The 24,422-nt window shown below is 46.3% G+C and overlaps 2 protein-coding genes and 1 non-coding gene across 8 annotated transcripts in view; 1 reads left to right on the top strand and 2 right to left on the bottom strand.

Moving 5' to 3' along the window:
* Nucleotides 1-24,422, top strand: part of GAPDHS (glyceraldehyde-3-phosphate dehydrogenase, spermatogenic) — a 101,764-nt gene that overhangs the window by 68,794 nt on the left and 8,548 nt on the right. For 2 of the 6 annotated variants that reach the window (XM_078146346.1, XM_078146347.1), the window contains one exon: nt 23,189-23,480. The exons of 3 other annotated variants lie outside the window; for them this stretch is intronic. In XM_078146346.1, the coding sequence (XP_078002472.1) occupies nt 23,423-23,480 (58 nt within the window). In that variant the 5' untranslated portion in view covers nt 23,189-23,422. Of the gene's footprint in view, nt 1-22,967; nt 23,481-24,422 lie in introns of those variants that run through there. One more of the 6 variants, XM_020977434.2, reaches the window with a different exon arrangement.
* On the bottom strand, nt 1,527-23,042 carry LOC110202052 (uncharacterized). The gene is made up of 3 exons (XR_013482791.1): nt 22,965-23,042; nt 1,704-1,763; nt 1,527-1,543 (listed from the first exon to the last, which is right to left on the bottom strand). It is a non-coding gene; the product is annotated as an uncharacterized LOC110202052 (transcript).
* SBSN (suprabasin) lies at nt 2,790-4,684 on the bottom strand. Its single transcript, XM_078146062.1, has 2 exons — nt 3,299-4,684; nt 2,790-2,819 (listed from the first exon to the last, which is right to left on the bottom strand). Exons 1-2 carry the CDS (start codon nt 4,673-4,675, stop codon nt 2,790-2,792), a joined length of 1,407 nt encoding a protein of 468 aa, XP_078002188.1. The 5' UTR covers nt 4,676-4,684.

Here is a 24,422-nt window from a genome sequence, read left to right as displayed (position 1 = left end):
GCTCTGGGAAGAAAAAAGGAGAGAGTTGTTGTAAGAGGAGACAGAGACAGACTGGAGAGATTGAGAGGGAGAATGGAGCCAGAGGCAGAGACAGATCTCCCAACCCTGGCCTGGCGTGGCCAGTGGGGGCTTGGGAGCATGGGGTGGGGGTGATGAGAAACTGGAAGATGAAGTAGACAAGACATGGGCAAAGAGAGAACTGCTGGATGTTGAGGTCAGAAGCCTTAACACACCGGGATGGAATAGATCATTATGCTCTTATGAATAATAATAATGAGGGGCAGCTAGGTGGTGCAGTGGATAGAGCACCGGCCCTGGAGTCAGGAGGATCTGAGTTCAAATCTGACCTCAGATGCATGACACTCACCAATAATAATAATAATAATAATAATAGTGAGAATAAAAACAAGAGCTGGTATTTATATAGCACTTGCTATGTGCTGGGCACTGTGCTAAGCAGTGTATAATCATTCTCTCATCTGATCCTTACAACAGCTCCAGGAGATAGGTGCTATTATTATCCCCATTTTTACGGATGAGGAAACTGAGGTTAAGTGACTTGCCCGGGGTCACACATCTAGTGAGTGTCTGAGGTCAAATTTGAACTCGGGTCTTCCTGACAAAACACTCTTCTAGGGTCTGGGGTTACAAAGACTGAGAGCCATTTCTCCTAGTTCAGTCCTTGGGAGCTGAGCAGTTGGGGGAAGAGGGGGTAGGCAGAAGGAACAGGCTGATGGAGGGAAGGATCTGTTAGTCCCCTTTGCCTTGCATGGCTTGTCCTCCCCTCACCCTCGTCTCAGGCAGCAAATAGAGGACAGGGACCCTTTGCTCAGTTGCAAAGAGTCAAAGTATTGCTCTGGGAGCAGAGTGAGGGAGAGAGGGACAGAACAGGGAGCTTTATGCCGAGAATAAGATGGGGACTCACCTCCAGCTAGGAAAGAGCAGAGCCCCCAATGCTTAGCCTTCAAATAGCAATGATGTGATGGGGTGGGGGATATGAATCAAAGATGACAGAGAAAAGTCTAACAGAATGTAAGCTCTGTGAGGGCAAGGATTGCCTAACTTTTGTGTTTCTATATACCCTGTGTTTGGTATGGTAGCTGCCACACAGTAGGAGCATAATAACTGATGAATTAATAGAAATCCTTTCTGGATGCCAAAGAGACCCTGATACTAGGTCTAAGGATGAAGGAAGGAAGGAGGTTCTTAGACTCCAGGAAAGTAGGGAAAATGCACTGGCAGATGACCTGGTCTGTCCCAACTGGTCCCTCTATGTCTCAATGATGGGTGTGAGCCCCAAGTAGTTTCATCTCCCAGCTCTTATGGTGACCTTACGAGACTGGGAGGTAATGGAAAGGTCCGTAGTGACAGCCCAAAACTGAAAGCGGAGAGATGAGAATAGACGGTATTCCTTGGTGTACGAGCGGGGGCGGGGAGACCCTTTGCCCCAAGGAGATTCCTGAGAAACAGAAGAGTCTGGGATAGTGACAGTACTTACTTTCCACAGAGCTGGCAAGTTGATGAAAAGCCTGTTGACCGAGGCCTAGAAGTGGAAGACAACAAGAGTTAGCCCCCAGCTTTCTTCCTCCTTCATCCTCTGCTGCCTGGCCTCCTAGCCTAGGACTCGGGGCCCTTTGCCCTCCTCCTGCCTCCCTTTCCCTTCCCTCCTTCCAGAGTCCAACCATTTGTGAGAAAGCGCTTACCCCAGAGTTCAAGGGTGTGACTCCTACCCCGCTGCCGCCAGCTCCTCCGTGATGAGCTCCCTGAGGGTAAAAGCCAGACTGCATTAGCATCCCTTCACCTCCTAGGGGCCCCACACCTTTCCTAGAACACCCCTCTCCATTCAGGGGAAGCTGGAGCAGACAAAGCAGGAAGACTTTCCCCCATGGTCCAGTTGTACTGAGTTAGGCTGGTATCACTGGAGAGGGTGGGGAAGGGCTTCTCTCAGAGCTAAGAAGAGAGGCCCCCAGCTCTCCCTCCTGCTATCTGATGTTCTTCCAAATTTAAAAATGTGTTCCAGGTAGAAGGCAGAATGAAGACAGTGGCCAGATACCAGGACCCCTGAGTTGGTATCAAACCCAACTCAGCTATAAATACCCCAACCCCAAGCAAGACCAGCTCCATCTCTAACTCTAGCCTTATTCTTCTGCCCGTTCCTATTCCATACACTCTGGGCGACTCCACTCCCCGATCCTGCTGCTGCCAAACCTCACAACCCAATTCCAAATCTTTCCTAATCCCAGCCCTGTCCCTCTGTTTCTTAATCCTAAATTCTGCCGTCATTGCTGTCTCTCACCCAGAGCCCTGCCCTATCCACACCTCCACTCCTGGCCTCCTGCCTGCTGGCAGAAGCCAGGTCCTCACCCCAAGATGCTGTCACCACCTGGTTAATCCCAATGACAGTCACCAATTAGAGAATGGGGAGGATGCAGGCATCTTGTGCCCCAGCCTTTCCCCAGCTGTTCCTCTGACATGCCAGATTCCTCTAGCCCTTGTCCCCCAAACTACGCCTTTGTAAGCATTTCTGCTTTTGCTTCAAGCACCAGCCATCATTCTCCCTCCCTTTCCCTAGGAAGCCCTCCCTGACTGACTTCTTCTAGCTCTGGTCTTTTCTTCTACTCCCGGTTCCCCTGGACGCTTAACAGAATCTGTTTGTATCATGTTGTGTAATTGTATGATGTCTCACGTGTGTTTTCTGGCTCGCCCATTAGACCTTGCTAACTTCTCAACTAGATCAGCAGCTCCCTGAAGGCAGGGCCACAGCTCCCCCTACCTCCTTGCCCCAACGTCTAGCCCAGCTTCTGTCGCCAGGCTGAGAGCTGGGGAAAGGGGGACAGGGAAAGGGACCAATGCAGGACAATCTTCAGGACCGGGGCTGCCTGACTTCCTTCTGTTCTCTCCCAGCTAGGCTTTTTAGAGCGCTGTCTCAATTTCTCCTTTGATCCCATCACACTCTACCTTGTATTCTTACTGGTAGAATGTAAGCTCCTTGAGGGCAGGTATTACATCATTTTTAAAACCTTTCTATCTATCACCAGGGCTTTGTATATAGTTGGCATTCAAAAAATGGTTGAAGTAAATGAGCTGGAGAGAGGAAAATGGGAATCCAGTTGGTTGTACAACCCCTGAGAGGCTGTGGGAAGGGGAGGGGAAGGGAAGTGGTAGAAGGTAATCCCCTAGTTTTCTACCATTCACCAGAGGAAGCAGCCATGCCAGTTCTCCCAACCTGTTCAATGTTTAACCTCTCCTTCCCTCAGCTGCCCCAGAACCCCAATTTTCCCCACCCTTGTTCACCTACATTCAGCAGCTGGTTGGCCTCCTTGCCGGCTTGGTTGACCCCTTGGTGGGCATCCTCTTTGACCTTCTCCAGTTCTTTCCCAGCTTGCCCAGCAGCATGGTTGACCCCTTGCTTTGCCTTCTCTATCTCCTTCTCTGCTTGCCCAGCAGCATGGTTGACCCCTTGATTAAACTTGTCTACTTCTTTCCCAGCCTGACCAGCAGCACTGTTGAGCCCTTGATTAACCTTCTCTACCTCCTTCCCAGCCTGTCCAGCAGCATGGTTGACCCCTTGGCCAAATCTGTCCACCTCCTTCCCAGCCTGCCCAGCAGCATGGTTGACCCCTTGGCCAAACTTCTCTACCTCCTTCCCGGCCTGCCCAGCAGCATGGTTGACCCCTTGGCCAAATCTGTCCACCTCCTTCCCAGCCTGCCCAGCAGCATGGTTGACCCCTTGGCCAAACTTCTCTACCTCCTTCCCGGCCTGCCCAGCAGCATGGTTGACCCCTTGGCCAAATCTGTCTACCTCCTTCCCAGCCTGCCCAGCAGCATGGTTGACCCCTTGGCCAAACTTCTCTACCTCCTTCCCAGCCTGACCAACAGCTTGGTTGACCCCTTGGCCAAATCTGTCCACTTCCTTCCCGGCCTGCCCAGCAGCATGGTTGACCCCTTGGTCAAATCTGTCCACCTCCTTCCCAGCCTGCCCAGCAGCATGGTTGACCCCTTGGCCAAACTTCTCTACCTCCTTCCCAGCCTGACCAACAGCATGGTTGACCCCTTGGCCAAATCTGTCCACCTCCTTCCCGGCCTGCCCAGAAGCATGGTTGACCCCTTGACCAAATCTGTCCACCTCCTTCCCGGCCTGCCCAGCAGCATAGTTGATCCCTTGGTCAAACTTGTCCACCTCCTTCCCAGCCTGCCCAGCAGCATGGTTGACCCCTTGGCCAAACTTCTCTACCTCCTTCCCGGCCTGCCCGACAGCATGATTCGCATCGTGGATGCCCTTGTCCACTTCCTTCCCGGTGTTGCTGAGCCCATGGTTGGCGCCTTGGATCACTTTCTCTGTCTCCTTCCCTGCCTGCCCAGCAGCATGGTCAGATCCATGGGCCAGTTGGTCCAGACTGTGGTTGATCCCTTGAACACCTTTGTCTACCTCCCTGCTAGCCTCTTTCCCAATGCTGCTAAGGCCGTTGAAAACTTTCTCTACTTCTCTGCCAGCTTGAGTGATCCCATGATTGATGCCGTCCAGGGCCTTGCCCACCTCCCTTTCAGCACTGCTTAGCCCATGGTTGATGCCCTCAATGACCTTCCCAAAGGGGTCTGTTTCAGCTGTCCAGCCAGGCAAAGCCCCTACCAGCAGCAAGAAGGAGCAAGTGTAGACTAAGGTGGCAGGCTGCATGTTGGTAGGGAGCTGGGGACTGTAGAGAGGAGCTAATGAGGCTAGGCTGCTATTTATCCTCCCGCCTCCCCTCCCTACTCCACTCCCCCATGACTCAGCTCCCCCATGAGACAGTTGCTGGTCTCCATTGAAGGGTGGTGTTTCCCAGGGAGATTTCAGGTTAAGCAATGGGAAGGAGGAGAGGGAGGGGTGAGGCACAATGCAGGAGGTCCCAGGCATCCAAGATTCTGACCCAGCAAGGGTCCCTCCACCCCCGGACCCAAATGTCTGATCTTCCAACCTCCACCTCTTCTCATTCCCTCCCACAACCCAGGCATCCTGTCACTCCTGTCGGTTCCTGATTCTTCCTCCCACTTTCAGTCCCCCTCCCCTCCTAGAATCCAGGCACCTCACTCCCTCTAGCACTTAGGTCTCCTCCCTAGGACCCAGATTCTTGGCCTGTTAGCCCCCACCCTTCCCATCACCTGCCCATGACAAAGCCATCCTGTTCTCCTCCCAGGACCTAGGCATTTTGATCGCCTCCCAGTATCCTGACCCACCAGACCCTAGATATTCCAGACCCCCAAACCCCCAGCCCCTGCTTCCCTATTGGAACCAAACTAGTCAATTCCCAAGTGCATCTGAAGGGATGCAACCATTAGTGGAGAAGCAGTGGGGTCTTCAGAGACTGGGAGGAGCCTTAAGTGGTACAGGGGAACATTCAGGAAAAAGCCAAGATCAATGCCAGCTTCAGTCTTCCCAAAGCAGTGGAAAGTGAGATGGAGGGTAAGACATCTAGGTTCCCAGATGCAGGGTCTAATGCAGGGTCTACTGGGGAGGCTTGGGAGAGGGGGTTCACATGGTAGAATATGAATACCATTCCCTTGCCAGAATCCAGGCATCCTGCCTCCCAACCCTAGGGCAAGGGCAGGAGAGTTGATTTTGATCAACCTGAGAGCAGACGCAGTGTCTCCTGAAAATCCGGTTGGGGTGCCCAGGGGGAGGGGCTAGAAACCTGGGATAGAAGGAGGATGGAAGAGGCAGAACTGGGCTGGGGGCCAGTGAGCCCAAACTTCCTGCTCTCCTCACCTCAGGGCCTTCCCTAGATCCTTCCCAAAAATTCAGGTGTTGTCATCCCAAGAGGGAATTAGAGTAACTGGAGAGGTAGGGAAGAGATCTGGGAAACGGGAGTATGCTGCGGTCCTAGGATACTCACCTGAACTGGGGACACTGAGTGAGACAGAGTGAGGGAGTGGTTAGGGTGAGTTCAGGCAGGTGGCAGAAGCTAAGACAGCAAGCTTTGTGCGTGAGCACAGAGATGCATTAACCTTGGTGTTCTGCCCCAACCAGGCATCTTAGCTAAGGACTGAGCGGCAGATCTTAAAAGCAAGACTGTTGCATTTCAGGAATGAAGGGCAAGACTCAGGACTGGAGACAAAGAAAGGGGGATTTCATTTTGGTGGGGAGGCCAGGGGTGTGAGTCAAGGGGTGAGGGAGGTACAGGGTGTGAGCTAGCGGAGGTGGGGCAGCTATGTGTGCGGGGGTGGGCAGGTGTGTTTATTGCTCACGTGTTTGTATGTTATGTCCAAACAAGAGCAGCACAACCCCCTCCCCTCCCAGTGCTCAAGCAGCCTGAACCCCAGTCCTTCCTGAGGGACCCCCACTCTCCTAGAACCTAAGCAGTCTGTCACTCCCACCTTCTGCATTTGGTGGTGCATTCTTTTCACTTATGTCAGTTTTCCCATGGAGATACTTTCCTAATTTCATCACCCCAGGACCTAGAGCCAATCTCATGAGAGGAGGGAGCTCCAGGTGTGGCTTTTCTGTTCCTCAGTGATGGCTGAAAGGGGGTGGGAGCTGCCCATGCTGCCTCTTGTGACCTCTAGCTAAAGAGACCACCAAGAGTAAAAAGGATATGGGGAAGAGGGGAGAGGAGAAATCAATTCCTCAGGGGCTTCCCACAAATACAGAGGCGGAGGTGTTCCCTTGGCCCTCCAGCACCCCCATCTGTCTCTCACTGACCCCTCCCATTTCTCCTCACCTTTCCACAACCCCTCCCTATGTTCCTATCCCTCTGGCTCTATCACCACACTCTTTGTCTCTGTCTCTGTTTCTCTCTCTCTCTCTCTCTCTCTCTCTCTCTCTCTCTCTCTCTCTCTCTCTCTCTCTCTCTCTCTCTCTCTCTCTCTCTCTCTCTCTTTCTCTCTCTCTCTCTCTCTGTATCTCTGTTCTTCCATTCAACTCAACACATATTTATCATGTGTTTGTAAGAGTGGGCTGGGGCAGTGGGGCAATTCAAGGAAGAGAAACAACAGTTTCTGCCCTCAAGAAGCTTAGATTTCTACCGAGAGGAAGGAAGACATGTCCCCAAACAAGTATAACCCAAGGACTCAAGAACGGATGAGATGAGGTAAAAGAGGGATCCAGGCAAAGAGCCTAAAGAAATATGAGGATGGAGAAATAATGTTCCTAGTGAGTCAGAAGACCTAGGTGTGAATCCCCACTCTTCTGCTTATTTCCTGGGTGAACTTTCTATAGATTCTCAAACCTCAGTTTCCATATCTGTTTTTAAAAATGGGGATGAGACACATGATCTTCAAGGTTCCTTCCAGCTCTTAATCCTATGACCTCAATTTCTTCCAGGAATAAAAAAAAATGTCTGAAGTTGACTTTCGAAAGAGGCAAAAAGGGCAAAGATGGCAGAGAAGGAACAAGCCATATAACTATTCCTTCTACAAAACTCCTCCAAACAGACCTAGAAGATACACCAGACCAAACCCTGATGGGGAAATTTTTTTTAAAAGTCCCAATGAATCATTTGTCCAGCCCACGTCAGCTTTGGAAGATAGACAAGGAGGACTGTGGACACGGAGGGAGGGGGAAGCAGTTAGGAACATGTCCTCTGTGGAGCACTATTTCCCAGGGCAAGAGGAGGTCCCAGACTGATAATGGGGCACATCCAGACACATACCAGGGACCTCAATGGGGATAGGTGCCAACTGATAGATTTATCATTCACTACTCAGTTCCAGGTCATAGATACAGGCTAAGTGAGAAGGGGACTGGAGGAGCGCAGTGGAGGAGAGGGCGATCACATGCCTGGGTAGGGAGGCCCTGGGCTATGTTCTGAGAGAGGGAGGAAGTTCAGAAGCAACCAGCAGCCATACCAACAGTATGGCTTACACATGAGGAGCAGAGGAGGGCCTCAGCTCCAGCACCCACCCCAGCCTGCAGAGAAATAACCAGAACGAGAATCCCAGACCAGAGTGGCACCTATAAATCTGTCACTCTAAACCACAAGAGTCTTCCAACTGGCCAATAGGGGCAGAGGCCACTAGCTGGTGGCTGCTTCTGAACTTCCTCCCTCTCTCAGAACATAGCCCAGGGCCTCCCTACCCAGAAGTGTGATCGCCCTCTCTTCTCCACTGCGCTCCTCCAGTCCCCTTCTCACTTAGCCTGCATCTATGACCTGGAACTGAGTAGTGAATGATAAAGCTACCGGTTGTAGAGCTCAGACTTGGTAGTCAGACTTTGCCCTGGATCAGACCCTTTGGGAGCACCATAAGCCTAGAGGTTATAAAAGCCCTAGAATAACACAAAACTCAATTCCCTGAGAAAGCAGTAACAGAACCAGTCCAGACCCTTCCACCGAAAGGGCCCAAAGCCCAATCCTAACATCAAGTTCAAAGTCAAGAAGTAGGCTGGAGGAATGGGCAAACAATCAGATAAACAAGAATCGCACCAGAATTCACTATCATGGCAGCAAGGGTGCTCAAGACACAGGGCAGCTAGATAGTGAAGTGGATAGAGCACCGGCCCTGGATTCAGGAAGACCTGAGTTCAAATCCAGCCTCAGACACTTGACATTTACTAGCTGTGTGACCCTGGGCAAGTCACTTCACCCCATTGCCTCGCAAAAAAAAAGAAGAGAATGACAAACAACACCTAATTGAAAAATGCAGGTTGGCCACAAACCCAACTAGAATTCCTGGAAGAAAAGAAGCAAGAATTTTTTTTTAAGAGGCAAAAATGGTTTTATATAGGCATCCACTCAGATTCTCATTCTTTGCCAACTCACGAAGAGAAGAAATGAAAGCACTTGAGGGGAAAAAATGAAAAACAAATGTGAGCATGGAAGAAAGAATTAGAAAGTGAATTAACAACTTGGCACAAAAGGTATAAAATCTGTCCAAGCTTGCCTAAACATTAGAATGAACCAAACAGAAGCCAATGACCCAATGAGATAACAAGAAAAATGGAAGCAAAGTCAAAAAGCTGAAAAAATATAGGAAGAAGTAAGGTATCTCATAGCAAAAGCAACTGACCTGAAAAACAGATGAAGAAAAAAAATCTGGTCATCACTGGACTATCTGAATGCTATGACAAAAATACCCCAAAATCTAGGCATTAAAATATGGAGAGATGATACTTGTGTCCTTTCTGATTCCTGTCATCAGCAGGGGTCATAGAGACCTGGGAGTGGTTCTATTATATCTCATTATGTCTTCATATGTTCTGTTTCATCTTCTTTTTTTAAATTTAATGGTATTCTATTTTTCCAATTACATGTAAATACAATTTTCAACATTCAGTTTTTGAAAGATTTTGAGTTCAAAATTTTTCTCCTTCCCTCCCTCCCTTCTCTTCCTCCCCCTCCCCAAGACAGCAAGCAATCTTATATAGGTTATACATGTGCAATCATGTAAAACATATTTCCACATTAGTCATGTTGTGAAAGAAGAAACAGAACAAGAAGAAAAAAATGCAAAACAAAAAAAAAAGTGAAAATAGTATGCTTTGATCTGCATTCAGACCCCATCAGTTCTTTCTCTGGATGTGGATAGCATTTTTCATCATGTATCTTTTGGAATTGTCTTGGATCATTGTACTGCTGAGAAGAGCTAAGTCAATCATAGTTGATCATCACACAATGTTAATATTACCGTGTACAATGTTCTCCTGGTTCTGCTTCACGGCAGTTCAGCTTCAGTTCATGTAAGTCTTTCCAGATTTTCCTGAAATCTGCTCGTCATTTTTTATAGCACGATAGTATTCCATCACAATCACATGCCACAACTTGTTCAGCCATTCTCCGATTGATGGGCATCCCCTCAATGTCCAGCTCTCGGCCATCACAAAAAGAGCTGCTATGAATACTTTTGCACACGTGGGTCCTTTTCCCTTTTTTATGATCTCTTTGGCATAGAGACCTAGTGATGGTATTGCTGAATCAAAGGGCATGCACAGTTTGATTGCCCATTGGACATAGTTCCAAATTGTTCTCCAGAATGGTTGGATCAGTTCACAACTCCACCATCTGTTTTGTCTTTTCAAGAGAAGAATGGAAAGAGAGGGAAAGAGAGATACAGGGAGGGAAAGGAAGGTTAGGGGAAATTATCCCACATAATCAGGGTGTATAAGTAGATATCTATACAAGCAAGGAAAGGATGTGTACTTTCACTCATTCTCCTATGCTCACCATTCAAGGAGGGAGAGTTGGAGTACTCCTTGCTCCCCATTGCCTCCTCCTTCCTCCATCACTCAGGAACCTCTCTTCCTTTGAGGTTCATGTTCTTCATATCTGTCATCCAATCAAAATCCTGGTACCTGTTGTCTACAGACCCCCAGGTCATTTCCCTTTCTTCTTCAATGAGTTCAATACCTGGCTTACAATTCTTCTCTCCTCCCTAACTCTTACCCTCATACTAGGGGACTTCAGTATAATATTGACTCTTCCTCAAACACCCTAACTACTCAGTTCCTCAACCTACTCGTCTCCCATTAGCTACTCCTCCACCCTACATCAGCTACCCACAAAGATGGCCATACCTTTGATCTTGCCATCACCCACAAACATACTACCTCTCTCTTCAAGAATTCTGAAATTCCCTTATCTGACCATAACCTACTGGCTTTTCACCTCTTCCTCTGCTTTCCCTTGCCAAACCCTACTCTTCATCCACACAATCACATCCAATCCTTTGACCCTCTTAATTCTCTCCTAGGCCATCTCCTCTGCATTCTCTTTTCTCTTCCCCATCTGGATACCTTGGTGAACCAGTCCAACGCCACACTGTCCTCCTCTCTTGAATCCCTCACCCCCGTCATCATATCCTCAATTATTCCCAGCCAAGCTTCAGCCTTGGATTACTCCCCACCATTCATCACCTTGGCCATTGATACATGTGTTGCTGTATTAAGGTGGAGAATATCACACAACTATTCTTACGGGGCCCACGACAAATTTATGTCACACTACCTCACCTGGGCCTTCACTGCTGCCAGGTAATCCTATTATACCTCCCTTACCATCTCACTCTCCCACTGTCCACCAGTTCTTCCAAACCTTTGCATCCCTCCTCAAATCTCCTATGGCTCCCTCTTGCCCACTCTCTGAGAAACTTGTCTCGTATTTTACAGAAAAAAAATGAGTCCATTCGTGTCAGCTCCCTTTTCATCTCCTATCACTAGGTGCCTCCAGCACTCTCTCCTCCCCACCCCCCCCATATGATGAAGTGGCCTTACTCCTTACCAAGGCCAGCTCCTCTACCTGCTCAGCTGATCCTATTCCATCCCATCTCCTCCAGCAGACTTCCCCCTCTGTCAACCCCACTCTCCCACTTGTTATTCTCTTCCTCTCTACTGGCTTCTTCTCTCCTCCATCCTGAAAAAAGCTCTCACTTGGTCTTTCCTCTATCTCTTCTGCCCTTGTAACTGAACTCCTCCAAGAGGCCATCTTCAGCCGTGCTTCCACTTTTCTCTCACTCTCTTCTTAGCCGCTTAGAATCTGGCTTCCAATCCTATCATTCCACCAAAGCTGCTCTCTGCAAAGCTACTAATGATCTCTTAGTTGCCAAATCCAATGGCCTTTCTCCCTGACCTCTCTGTAGCCTTTGACACTGGTAATCACTCTCTCTGCCCCTTGATATCCTCTCCTCTCTAGGTTTCAAAGGTTTGCTCTTTCTCCTGGTTCTCCTCCTCCCTCTCTGACCCTCCTTCTGTCTCCTTTGCAGGATCTTCCTCCAAATCGTGCCTTCTGACCATGGGTGTCCCTCAGGGTTTTGCCCTGGGTCCTCTTCTCTTCTCCCTCCACACAACTTCACTCAGTGACCTAATCAAACTCCCATGGATTCAATTACTATCTCTATGCTGATGATTCTTGAGTCCACCCATCCTGCCCCAAACCCTTTGCTAACCTCTACTCTCATATCTCCAATTACTTTTCTGACGTCTCAAAGCGGATGTCTAATAGACATCTTAAACTCAATCTGTCCTAAACAGAACTCTTTATCTTTTCCCCTAAACACCACCCCCCTCACACATACACCCCTTCCCTATTACTGTAAAGGGTAGTACCATCCTCCCAATCCCTCAGGCTCACAACCCAGGAGCCATCCTGAACTCTCCACTCTCTCTCACCTCCCCAACGTTCAATCTGTTGCCAGGGTCTGTCAATTTAACCTTTGCAACACCTCTATCCCCTTCTCTCCTCTGACACTGCCCACACCCTGGTCTGGTGCAGGCCCTCATTCCTCACTCTTGGACTATGTCAACAGCTGCTGGTCTGGCTGCCTTGAGTCTGTCTCTTCCCACTCCAATCCATCCTCCATTCAGCCACCAAAGTGATTTTCCTAAAGCTCAGGTCCGACCATGTCACCCCCTCATTCAATAATTTCAGTGGCTCCCTATTGCCTCTAGGAGCAAATGCAAAATGCTCTGTTGAATATTCAAAGCCAGCCCCCTCCTACCTTTCCATCCCTCTCCCACCTTTCCAGTCTTCTTGCATCTTACACCCCAGTAGCATTCTTTGATCAAGTGACTCTGGTCTTCTAGCTGTTCCAAGAACCAGATTGTTTGTTTGTTTATCTCTTGGCTCTGGGCATTTTCCCAGGCTGTCCCCCTGGCCTAGAATACTCTCACTCCACCACTCCACCTACTGACTTCTCTGGCTCCCTTTAAGTCCCAGCTAAAATCCTACCTTCTACAGGAAGGCTTCCCCAACCCTTCTTAACTCCAATGCCTTCCCTCAGTTAATTATTTCCTCTCTTTCCTGTATTGAGCTTGCTTTGTATATATTTGTTTGCATGTTGTCTCCTCCATTAGAATGCAAGGTCCTTGAGGGTAAAGACTGCCTTTTACCTCTTTTTTATATCCCTGGTGCTTGGTACAATGCTTGGCAAATGTATATTGATTAATTGGGTGGCTGACATTTGAACCTCAATCTCAGCTGAATTGGTTAAGGAGAGGAAGAATGTATATGCACACAGAGTTGGGCACAGAAATACATTTCGTTCTTTGGAGGACTAGGAGGGAAGAAGAGGGGAGAGGGATCTAGAGGGAGGATAGATGAAGGTAAGGACTAAGCAAAATAAATTCTAACTAAGGATGTAAAAAATATTTAAAGCTCTTTTCAACATGGCAAAAAATGAGAATCTGAGGGGTGCCCTTATATTGGAGAATGGATGAACAAGTTATGGTATATACATCTGATGGAATACTATTGTTCTGTAAGAAATGATGGAAAAGGTTTCTCAGAAAAACCAGGGATGATTTGTATGAACTGACGTAGAATAAAATGAACAGAACCAGGAGAACAATTCATACAGTAACAACAATATGCAAAGGCAAACAACTTTGAAAGAATTAGGAGCTCTTATCAGCATAATGATCAGAGCACAAATGATGAAACATGCTGCCCCACAGAGAGATGAAGGACTCAGAAAGCAGAATGGCCGATGTGGAAGTTTGTTTTGACTGACTACACTTGCTTGTGACAAAGGTTTTGTTTTTTTCTTATATCTTCAGGGGAGACGGTAAGGAATATTTTTGATGATTGAGAAAAAAAGTATATGTAAATATATACATATATACACATATACATACATATATACATACATACATATGCAGGAGCAAAAAAAAAGTTTCATAGAGGAGGTGAATCTTAATGGAGTCTTGAAGGAAGAGAAAGATTTCAGCAAGTGGAGATGCAGGGGTACAGCCTGTATGGACTCAAGATTTGGAGAGGAGAGACCCTCTTGCTGACCACAACAATGTAAGGGGGCATATCTGTTCTGCCCTAATTATGCCAATTGTAGGGTGGCATGGAGAGGATACAGAGATACTAAAGAAAGAGGAACCCATACCAGCTTGGTTATTAATAGGTTTTATTAGGGTTAATTAGGTTAATTGGGGGAGTTTACTCATAAGAGGCTGGTTGTCCAGGGTGGCAGCAGGACAAAGTAACATCATGGATTCCCATACCAACCCAGGCCAACTCAAGTATGATATAGAAATAAAAGAAAGAAGGCATAGTGCCAGGAATGGCCCAGGGTCCCCAACAAGTTTTGCCATGAGATAGTTAGAGCCTCTTTTGCTGTTATATTTACTCAAGGTAGTTTACATTTAACTGGGAGACTGGAGGTCATGTTCCTAGGCTCTGGCTACCACCATACATATCCCAAGCATTAGTAATTAGGAAGAGGTTATTAGAGAATAAAACAAAAGCCTTTAGCCTTGGCATTTAATTAACCTCCCTTCCCCTTTCCACCAACAGCCTAGGTGCAATTGACTTTTCTAGATTTATTTCATTCTACTTACCTACCCCTACAGAAACATCCTCAAACCTTGAACTCAAGAGTTCCATAAGTAGCAGCATCCCTCAGGCCTCCAACCTCCATCATAAAAGATGATCTCCACGCCAGTGGAGATTCAGCCTGGCAGCTTTATCTTCCTCCCCTTCAGAGGTAGCTCGGTGGTACAGTGAATAGAGCACTGGATCTGGAGTCAGGAAGACCTGAGTTCAAATTTAGCCTCAGATACTTACTAACTGTGAGACCCTGGGCAAGTCACAACTTCTGTTTGCCTCAGTTTCCTCATCTGTAAAGTGGGGATAATAATAGCACCTATATCCCAGAGGTTTTTTTTTTGAGGATCAAATAAGATAATCATTCTAAAGCGCTTAGCACAGTGCCTTGCTATGTAAATGTTCACCATTATTATCTGCTGGTACTATAGTTCCCAGCTCCTGAAGACCCAGGGGAGAAAGTTCTCAATACTAGAGTCCTTGATATTGTCAGAATCAGAAAGGTATATGGTTTTATCAATCAAAATGGCACTAAAGAAGATGAATTTCTTAGATCTGCCTTACCTCCCCCTCTATAGTCCCACCAAACTGAAATACCTGCCATCAAAACCATCAGTGCCTTACCACCTGAATCTTCCCATTTCTGTCATCTCCCTATTAGAACATGAACTCTTTGGAGGCAGGAACTGTCTCTCTTTCCTAGTCACAACCCCAGTACTTAGCATTGTGCTTTGTACATAATAGGCACTTAACAAATATGTGTTCATTCACATCTTCTGTGCTTCAGCCAAACTGGATTAACTGTTCCCCAATATCATTCTCCCATCTCCCACCTCTGTTCTTTTATCTAGTAAAGCTGCTCTTCATTTCTGGAATGCTCCCTCCCCCCTTCTCATCTCTAGAGGGTGACTCTTTAAAACCTAGCTCAGAGGCCACTTCCTCCACAAATGCTTCTTTGATGATTAACCCACACGAAAGTGTTTTCCAATTTTCCTAGAGCATTCCTTTGTCCTTATAATTCTACTTTTTATTATACTTTGAATGATCTAAATTATAGCATTTTAAATTTACAGCTAGAAAGAATCCCAGAGGCCATCTATTCCAACCCCCTCATTTTACAGGTGAGGAAACTGAGGCCCAGGGAGTTGGTTAGTTGCACATGGACATTTTTGTGTCTGCTCTAAACACCATTTGTCTATAAATCCCTTAAGAACAGGTAAGGGCTATTTTGTTTTTTTGTCTTTATATCACTAGCACCTAGGACAGTTGCCTGGGACACGAGTGTTTAGTAAATGTTGAGTTAATCTGGCAGTTAGTGAAGGATAAATTGGAAAGGGTGGAAACTGTAAGTAGGGGCACCAGTTAGGAGACTATTACAATAGTCCAGGTAAGAGAGAAGATGAAAGACCTACAGTAAGTCAGTGGCATTGTGAGTGGAAGGGAATGGATGTGAGTGATATCACAGGAGTCCAAACCACAGGACTTGGCAAGTTGTTGGATGAAGGGTGAGGGAAAGGAAAGCTTCAGAGATGATTTTGTTGCTTTGAGCCTGCCTGATTAATTGGGGAAGATGATGGTTCAGTCAGCATAATCATGAAAAATGGAAGACAGGTCATGGAATGCGGAAAAGAATGATGAGCTCCACCTTAGAGTATGAAGTTGAGTATGAGTATGAAGTATGAAGATCTAGCAGAATATCCAGGTGAAAATGTCCAGTAGGCTGTCAGAAATTGGGGTATGATTGGGGTTCAGGGGAGATGTTAGAGCTAGAGAGAAATTTGGCAGTCATCTGGATAGAAGTGATACTTGAAGCCATGGAAGTGCATGAGGTCACCAAGGGAGAACTGTTGAGAGAGAAGGGAAGAGGCCTTAGGTGAGAGCCTTGGGGTCACTCACATTTAGGGGAAGGGAAGGAAGATGACAGAGTGAGAGAGCCCAAGAAGGGTCAGTAAGACAGGTGGAAGAACCAGGAAACAACAATGTCACTGAAGTCAAGAGAAGAGAAATGCTCTCAGAGGAGGGTGACTGATTATGCTGAGTACTGCAGAAAGATGAAGGAGAATGTGAGGTCGGTTGGACTTGGGAATGAAGAGATCCCTAGTGACCTTGCAATGTCAGGAAAGTGGTGGGAAGCCAGAATGAAGATAGCTGAGGAGTGAGTAGGTGGTATGGCAATGGAGACAACCTTTCTAGAAGTTTTGAAGTGGTTTGTCCAAACGTATTAGCTATCCACTAAGTGTAAGTGCTATATTTGCTGCCAGGAAGGAAACAGAAACGGGTACCTCTCCCCTCACCTCCCTCAAAAAGACACGGTTCTGTCTTTGCACCTCACAAACACATCTGATTTGCAAAATAATGAACAATTGGGTGTAAATGAACATAGTACAAGCAAAAACATAGGCACAAAATTCAGATATGACCTGAACTAAGGATGTGAGTGGTATTAAATGCCTCAGAAGGAGGGAAGCATTTGTCTAATTAATAGGTAAGTCAAAAGTCAATCAACAAGCATTTATTTTATCTTTATTTTGAGTTCCAAGTTCTCTCCCTCCTTCTACCCCCTCCCTTACTCATCAGAAGGCAAGAAATGTGATGCCCATTATACACATGAAATCATGCAAAATATATTTCCACATTAGCCATTGCAAAAAAGAAAAAAGAGAAAATAAAGTGAAAAAATCTGCATCATTTTGCACTCAGGGTCACAAGTTTTATCTCTGCAGGTAGATAGCATTTTTCATCATCAGTCCTTTGGAATTCTTGTGGGTCAGAGCAGCTAAGGGGGGGGCAAGGCAATCAGATTTTGCTCGGGGTCACACAGCTAGTAACAGTCAAGTGTCTGAGGCCAGATTTGAACTCAGGTCCTCCTGAATCTGGATCTGGTGCTCTATCCACTGTACCACCTAGCTGCCCCATCTACGAACTTTCAAAAATATTTTGATAGCTATATTTCAATGTAATTGGCTTCCTTTGTAATTCAATGTAATTGGTTTTATGAATTTCAACATTATCCCAAGTAGGGGTCCATAGGCTTCGCCAGACTTCTGAAGAGTCAATGATGCAAGAAGAGGTAAGAACCCCCGGCCTAGAGAAATCAGGCTATACCAGAACCAGCTGAAGAAGGTGTCGATGTTTACCTTGAAGAAGAGAAGATGTGGGGTTGCTCATAAGTAGGCCGAGCTAATATAATAAAAATGACAATTCTACCTAAGATAATTTACTTATTTAGTGTCATACTAATCAAACTACCAAAAAATTATTTTATAGAGTTAGAAAAAATAATAACAACATTCATTTGGAAGAACAGGAAGGTCTGGACTATCAAGGGAACTCATGAAAAGAAATAAGGGGAAGGTGGCCTAGCCATTCCAGATCTTAAGTTGTATTATAAAGCAGCAATCATCAAAACTTCTTGGTACTGGCTAAGAAATAGAGTGGTGAATCAGTGGAATAGGTTAAGTATGCAAGACACAGTAGTCAATGACTCTAGTAATCTATTATTTGATAAACCCAAAGACCCCAGCTTCTGGGATAAGAACCCAGTCTCTGAAAAAAAACTGCTGGGAAAACTGGAAAAGAGTATGGCAGAAACTAGGCATAGACCCAAATCTCACACCATATACCAAAATAAAGTCAAAATGGGTTCATGATTTAGATATAAAGGCTGATACTGTAAGCAAACTGGGAGAGCAAGGAGTAGTTTACCTATCAGATTTATGGAGAACAGAAGAATTCATGACCGAACAGGAGACAGAGAACATTACGAAAAGCAAAATGGATAACTTTGCATTAAATTGAAAAGTTTTTGCACAAACAAAACCAATGCAACTAAGATTAGAAGAAAGGTAGAAAATTGGGAAAGAATTTTTACAACCAGTCTCTCTGATAAAGGCCTCATTTCTAAATTATATAGAGAACTAAGTCAAATTTATAAGAATGCAAGTCATTCCCCAATTGATAAATGGTCAAAGCATACGAACAGGCAGTTCTCAGATGAAGAAATCAAAGCCATCTACAGTCATATGAAAAAATGCTCTAAATCACTATTGATTAGAGAAATGCAAATCAAAACAACTCTGAGGTTCCACATAACACCTATCGGATTGGCCAACATGACAAAATAAGATGATAAATGTTGGAGAAGATGTAGGAAAATTGGAACACTAATGCATTATATTGGTGGAGTTGTGAAATGATCCAACCATTTTGGAGAGCAATCAAAGGGCTATAAAAATCTGCATACCAGGGGCAGCTAGGTGGTGCAGTGGATAGAGCACCAGCCCTGAAGTCAGGAGGACCTGAGTTCAAATCTGGCCTCAGATCAAACACTTGACACTTACTAACTGTGTGACCCTGGGCAAGTCATTTAACCCCAATTGCCTAAAAAAAAAGTGCATACCTTTTGACCCAGCAATAGCATTTCTAGGGCTATATCCCAAAGATATCATATAAATGGGAAAAGGACCCACATGCACAAAAATATTTATAGCAGATCTTTTTGTGGTGGCGAAGAATTGTAAATTGAGAGGATGCCCATCAATTGGGGAATGGCTGAGCAAGTTGTGGTACATGAATGCAATGGAATACTACTGTGCTATGAGAAATGATGAACAGGCTGACTTCAGAAAAACCTGGAAAGACTTGTATGGTCTGATGCTGAGTGAAGTGAGCAGAACCAAGAGAATGTTGTACACAGTAACAGCCATGTTGTGCAATGACTAATACTGATAAACTTAACCCTTCCCAACAATACAAGGATCTAAGACATCTCCAAAGGCCTCATGATGGAAAATGCCATCCACATCCAAAGAAAGAACTATGGAGTTTGAATGCAGATCAAAGCATACTGTTTGCTATTTTTTTTTCTTCTGTTGAGTTTTGTTTCCTCTTTCTGGTGGTTCCTCTTAATGGTTCTAATTCTTACTTACAACATCACTAATATGTTTAATAGGAATGCATATGTATAGCCTATATCGGATTGTGTGCCGTCTTGGGGAGGGTGGTGGGGAGGAAGGGGGAGAAAAATTTTAAACTCAAAAGCATATGGAAGTGATTGTTGATAAATCTAAATAAATTAATAAAAAAAGAAAGGGAAAAGAAGAGAAGATGTGGGCTGAGCTGTGGGAGAGGAGAGAGGGCATGGGAAAGCAGCCTGAAAATATTTGAGGGATTTTCATGGAAGAGAGATTAGCCTTGATCTGCTTTGCCCCAAAGGGCAGAGCTAGGATGAAGAGGTGGTCCTATAATTATTTAAGGTGAGAAAAAGAAAGAGAATAAAGTAGAGAAGTGATTGGTACACAGTATTCAATTAAAGACTATTCCAGGTACATTGTACACTTAAGTGTTCATTGAAATGAGTTGAATTATGATAAATTTTAAGGTCCAAGAAGAGATGGGATCAAGGCACAAAGGGAAGGGTTAACCTTGGTATGGAAGACAGCTACCTTTTCTCCCTGAAATGGAGGAAAAGGAGGGAAGGGTAGGTAAAATAGCTTTTGAGGTGTTAAGTAGGGAAATGAGGAAAGGACAGTGAGAGTGGGGTTGGGAATTTGGGGAGAGAAGATTTGGAGCAGGCTTTGTAGGGGGTGTGGTGGTTATTGTCCTTCATTCTCGTGGAGGACCAAGATGACATCAATATTTTGGGGGGGGTTTTGTTTGTTTTTTAGGCAATTGGGGTTAAGTGACTTGCCCAGGGTCACATAGCTAGTAAGTGTCAAGTATTTAGTCTGAGGCCGGATTTGAACTCAGGTCCTCCTGATTTCAGGGCCAGTACTCTATCCACTGCACCATCTAGCTGCCTCCTGACATCAATATGTTGGGGGCCAAGGTACAGTATGTCCAACTGTGGCTGATTGGACCAATATGAGTGCAGAATGTTCTACACAGGTTGGGCACAAATAGTTCTTCAGAGAGGCCTTGAGTGTGTCTTTATATCCCTTCTTGTGACTCCCATGCGAGCGCCGGCCTTGTGAGCGTCCTTTGTAAAATAGTCTTGTAAGCAAACGTACATTTGGCGTCTGAGCGTGGCAGGCCCATCAGACTTGTGCTCTCTGCAGCAGAGTTTGAACCCTCGGCCATTTGTCTTGGGAAAGGACCTCAGTGTCTGGTTATTTTGTCTTGCCAGGTGTTCAGAGTCTTTCTAAGACAATTCAAATGAAGTGATTCCGTTTCCTGGCAGGGCGCTGGTAGACTGTCCAGCTTTCACAGGCATGCAATAATGAGGTCAGCACAAGGGCTCTGTAGACCTCCAGTTTGGTAGTCAGTCTAATACCTCTTCTCTCCCACACTTTCCTACGGAGCCTCCTAAACACTGAGCTAGCTCTGGCAATATGTGCATCAACTTTATCTTCAACGTGTACATATCTGGAAAGTATACTGCCAAGGTAAGTGAACTTACCCACAGCATTCAAATTTGTTCCATTTGCTGAAACCAATGGTTCCATGTATGGATGATGTGGTGCTGGCTGGTGGAGAATCTGTGTTTTCTTGGTGTTGATTGTTAGGCCAAAATTAGCACAAGCACCAAAGAATCCATCCATACTTTGTTGCATCTCAGCTACATTGAGTACACAGTCATCTGAGAACAACAACAAAAAAATCACTCACCAACTCTTCTCTGCTTTAGTCTTGGCTTGTAGCCTTTCCAAGTTAAATAATTTACCTTCAATGCAATAGCTGACCCTAATGCTCATTGAAGATGTCTGACAATGTTGCTGAAAGCATCATGCTAAAAAGCCTGGGAGCAAGCACACAGCTCTGCTTCGCTCCAGTGGTGACTGGGGAAACACAAGAGCATAATCCATTATCCAGAACCCATGCAAGTATACTATCAGGAAACTGAGGCACCATACTGATGAACTTCTCTGGACAACCAAATTTTGCCATGATTTTCCATAAGCACTCACAACTGACAATAACAAAAGGCTTGGTCAGATGGAGAAACATTGGATAAAGACCTCTGTTCTGCTCCTGACATTTCTCCTGGAGCTGTCAGGCAGCAAACACACTATCAGCTGTTCCTTGGCTCTTTCTGAAATCACACTGGCTCTCGGATAGATGACCATCTTCCAGGTGAAGGATAAGCCTATTAAGGAAGACTCTGGTAAGAATCTTGCCAGCAATGACTAAGAGAAAGAAACCCCTGTGTTTGTCACAAGACAACCTATTTCCTTTTCCTTTATGGACATGGACAATGAAGGCATCCTTGAACTCCTGGGGGATCACTTCCTCTTGCCATATAACCCAGCAAATTTCAGCCAGCTTTTGTAAGAGCAATGGCCCTTGTAGATCTCAGCAGGAAAAGAATCAGCAGCAAGTGCTTTGCCACATGAGAGGAGCCTAATGGCGTTCCAAAGCTCTTCTTCAGCTGGAACTTCAGCTAGGAAGGAATTGACTTTAACCTGAAGTAAATAGTCAATGGCTTCAGCATTGATTGATGACAGTCTGTTGAGGACACTATGCAAGTGTTCAGCCCATCTCTCCAGGATCATGTCCTTATCACTAATTAATGTGAGTTCATCAGCATTGAGTTGGCTGAGATGCACCCTAACTCTAGGATGACTTCTTCCAACTCTGCCTTACTTAAATACAATTTATGCTGAGAGTCAAAAGACATCAACCACACCACTTGACCAGGGAGTGTGATAAAGAGCCAATCAGATGTGACCTCATAGATCACCATGTAGATATTGAGATCTTGTGAGTGCATAAATATCAGGGAGCCATTTCCATATTTCCTCCTCCATCCCCATCCTTCTCTATTTCTCCACCTCTCCAACCACATTATTCTAAATTCCATTCCCTGTAACAATGACCTCTGGAATTTCTATAGCTCTGCAGCATACACACACAGACACACAGAGAGATCATCTTAGTCGACAAAGCAATCAACAAACAGTTGGCCAACAAGCATTTATTAAGTGCCTTGCTACATGCCAGGCACTGTGCTAATGATGGAGAGTCAAAGAAAGACAAAAACAATCCCAAGTAGCTCACGTTCTGAGGAGACAACATATAAATAACTGGGCATAAACAAGATAAATAGTAAATGAAAGATAATCTCAGATGGAAAGACACTAGCAGTTGGGGGTGGGGCAGGGAGACCATTTTATCAATTACATGATCCTCCTCCTTTCTCTGGCAGGTTCATTCCCCTACCTAGGAGAGATATGTCAGCTCTACAGGTTTCTTCTTAGAATGGATTGGAAGGGGCAACTGCATGGTGCAGTGAATAGAGCTCTGGCCTTGGAGTCAGGAGGACCACAGTTCAAATCCAGCTTCAGACACAACACTTACTAGCTGTGTGACCCTAGGCAAGTCACTTAACCCTAATTGCCAAAGCAAAAAAAAAAATAGATTGGGGATTTAAATAGAAGCAGAACCTGGTTTATACTCAAAGATTCACAGTGGGAAGGGACCTTCTGAAGGGGTGATGATAGAACCCAACCTCCACACTTTACCAGAGACAGTGCAGCAATAAGTGTCAGATGGGATTTGAACTCCTCTGACTTAGGCGCCAGCACTCTTTCCACTATGCCTTGGATAATATCTTTATGGTTATATTGTCCCAATTAGGAAAATCGGTTCCCCACGAGCATTTCTCCTATCTTTGGCGACCAATCTAGTATCTAGCCTTGATCAAAGGAGATAGGATTTGTCAAGCGTTTAGAACCCGTGCCTGCCATATAGTAGAGCTTAATAAATTCCCTTCCCTTCCTGGACACTCACCACCAAATCATAGGTGGCAGGGAAGAAGGGCAGGGCTCCACCTGAGCACAGCATCGCCCACCTCAGAGGGCAAGGTTACAGCGAGGAAGTACTTTGGGGCCTGGACTTAGACCCTTCCTGGTCACCACGTTCTCCTGCTGGGTGTAGACGAGGCTCAGCCTTCCTTCTGCGTGAGTCTAGCGTGTGCTCAGCGTGTAGACCGCGTGTAATATCTGGTCTTTTAGAGGGAAGAGGAGACAAGACGAACGGCTGGCTCTGCCTCAGATCTCCGCCGCCCTAGTGGGTACCTTCTTCTGTGAGGTCAGGGTGCTGCTCAGAGGGGAAGGGCACTGTGACGGCACAGCCGGACCTCTAAGAACTCAGAAAGCTGGGCAGCGGGAAGCCTCAGTAACATCGCAGCGGGGACACAAGGTGGACCCGGGCCATGAGAATTTGAGAGGCCATGAGAGGCTGAGGCCATGCCGAAACGAGACGTAATCCTCACCAATGTCACCGTGGTCCAGCTGCGGCGACACGGTGAGTCACCTCGCCCAAGACAAGGGGGCGTGGAGCGGACACACCTGTGGGGTCTTGCACGCCCCCTGGAGCCCAGGTCACTGCCCCACTTACCCGGGAAAGGAACAGTCGGCCTGCTCTGAGCGAGCCTCCTTGTGCCCTCGAGGTCCAAGGGGGATTCCGGCAGACACTACGTGCCTCCTCCCCGAGGAGTGGCCAGACCCTCCTTCCCCGCTCACCTGCTCCTGTAGGTCGAGGTCTTACAGGGGCGACCTGTAGTCTAAAGTCACGCGGCAGGCGATCCTTGCAGGAGAGACGCCCCTTCCCTCCGAGGTGGGGGGGAAAAAAAAGCCTGGGGAGGAAGGACAGGGGGCATCAAAGGCTCTCGTAATTAGGACGGGAGTGGGGCTTCAAGGGAAGCTGAAATTTGGAGAAAGGGATGTGTGTAAAGAAAGGGATGGAGGGAAGGGGAAGTTCGGAGACAGAGAGCGACAGAGACAGAGAGAGAGAGAAAGAGAGAGAGCAGAGGGAGAGGGAGAGAGAGAGGAGATGCTAATACAGCGAGAAGAAAACTCTGACTGTGGAATCATAGGCTCTGTGGTGTTCACAGTCTACCTCTCTGATGCTGATCCAAAGTAAAGTCACTTAACTTCCTCCCTAGGCCTTAGTCTCCTCATCTGTAAAACGAAGGGGTTGAGATGGCCTCTTTCCCCTCTGCGTAAGAGGTGTTGAGGAAATTGGGGGGAACAGAAAGGCATCAGCCCATGTTCCCCACAACGGGCGTTAGCCTAGCTAGGCTCCTTATCTGGAAAGATTTTGAAGATACTAAAGTTGACAGCCAGAACTGGATAGAATCCTTCCCTTCTTAGCACAGTTATAATAATGGCACTCTGGTCCTCCACCAGCAAAGGCTGGGATTGCATTCCTAACCCTAGCAACTATCCTTCCTAGTGCTTCTTCTCT

The sequence above is a fragment of the Phascolarctos cinereus genome, unplaced genomic scaffold (assembly GCF_003287225.1).
Source record: "Phascolarctos cinereus isolate Bilbo 61053 unplaced genomic scaffold, phaCin_HiC Scaffold_726;HRSCAF=1367, whole genome shotgun sequence".
NCBI lineage: Eukaryota > Metazoa > Chordata > Mammalia > Diprotodontia > Phascolarctidae > Phascolarctos > Phascolarctos cinereus.
This window is presented reverse-complemented; position numbering and strand designations above follow the sequence as displayed.

Coding starts and splice junctions, on each gene's coding strand:
- SBSN (XM_078146062.1), bottom strand. CDS start 4,675: ATGCAGCCTGCCACCTTAGTCTACACTTGCTCCTTCTTGCTGCTGGTA. Junction 2,820..3,298: donor AGGCCAACCAGCTGCTGAAT/GTAGGTGAACAA, acceptor CCCTTTCCCCAG/CTCTCAGCCTGGCGACAGAA.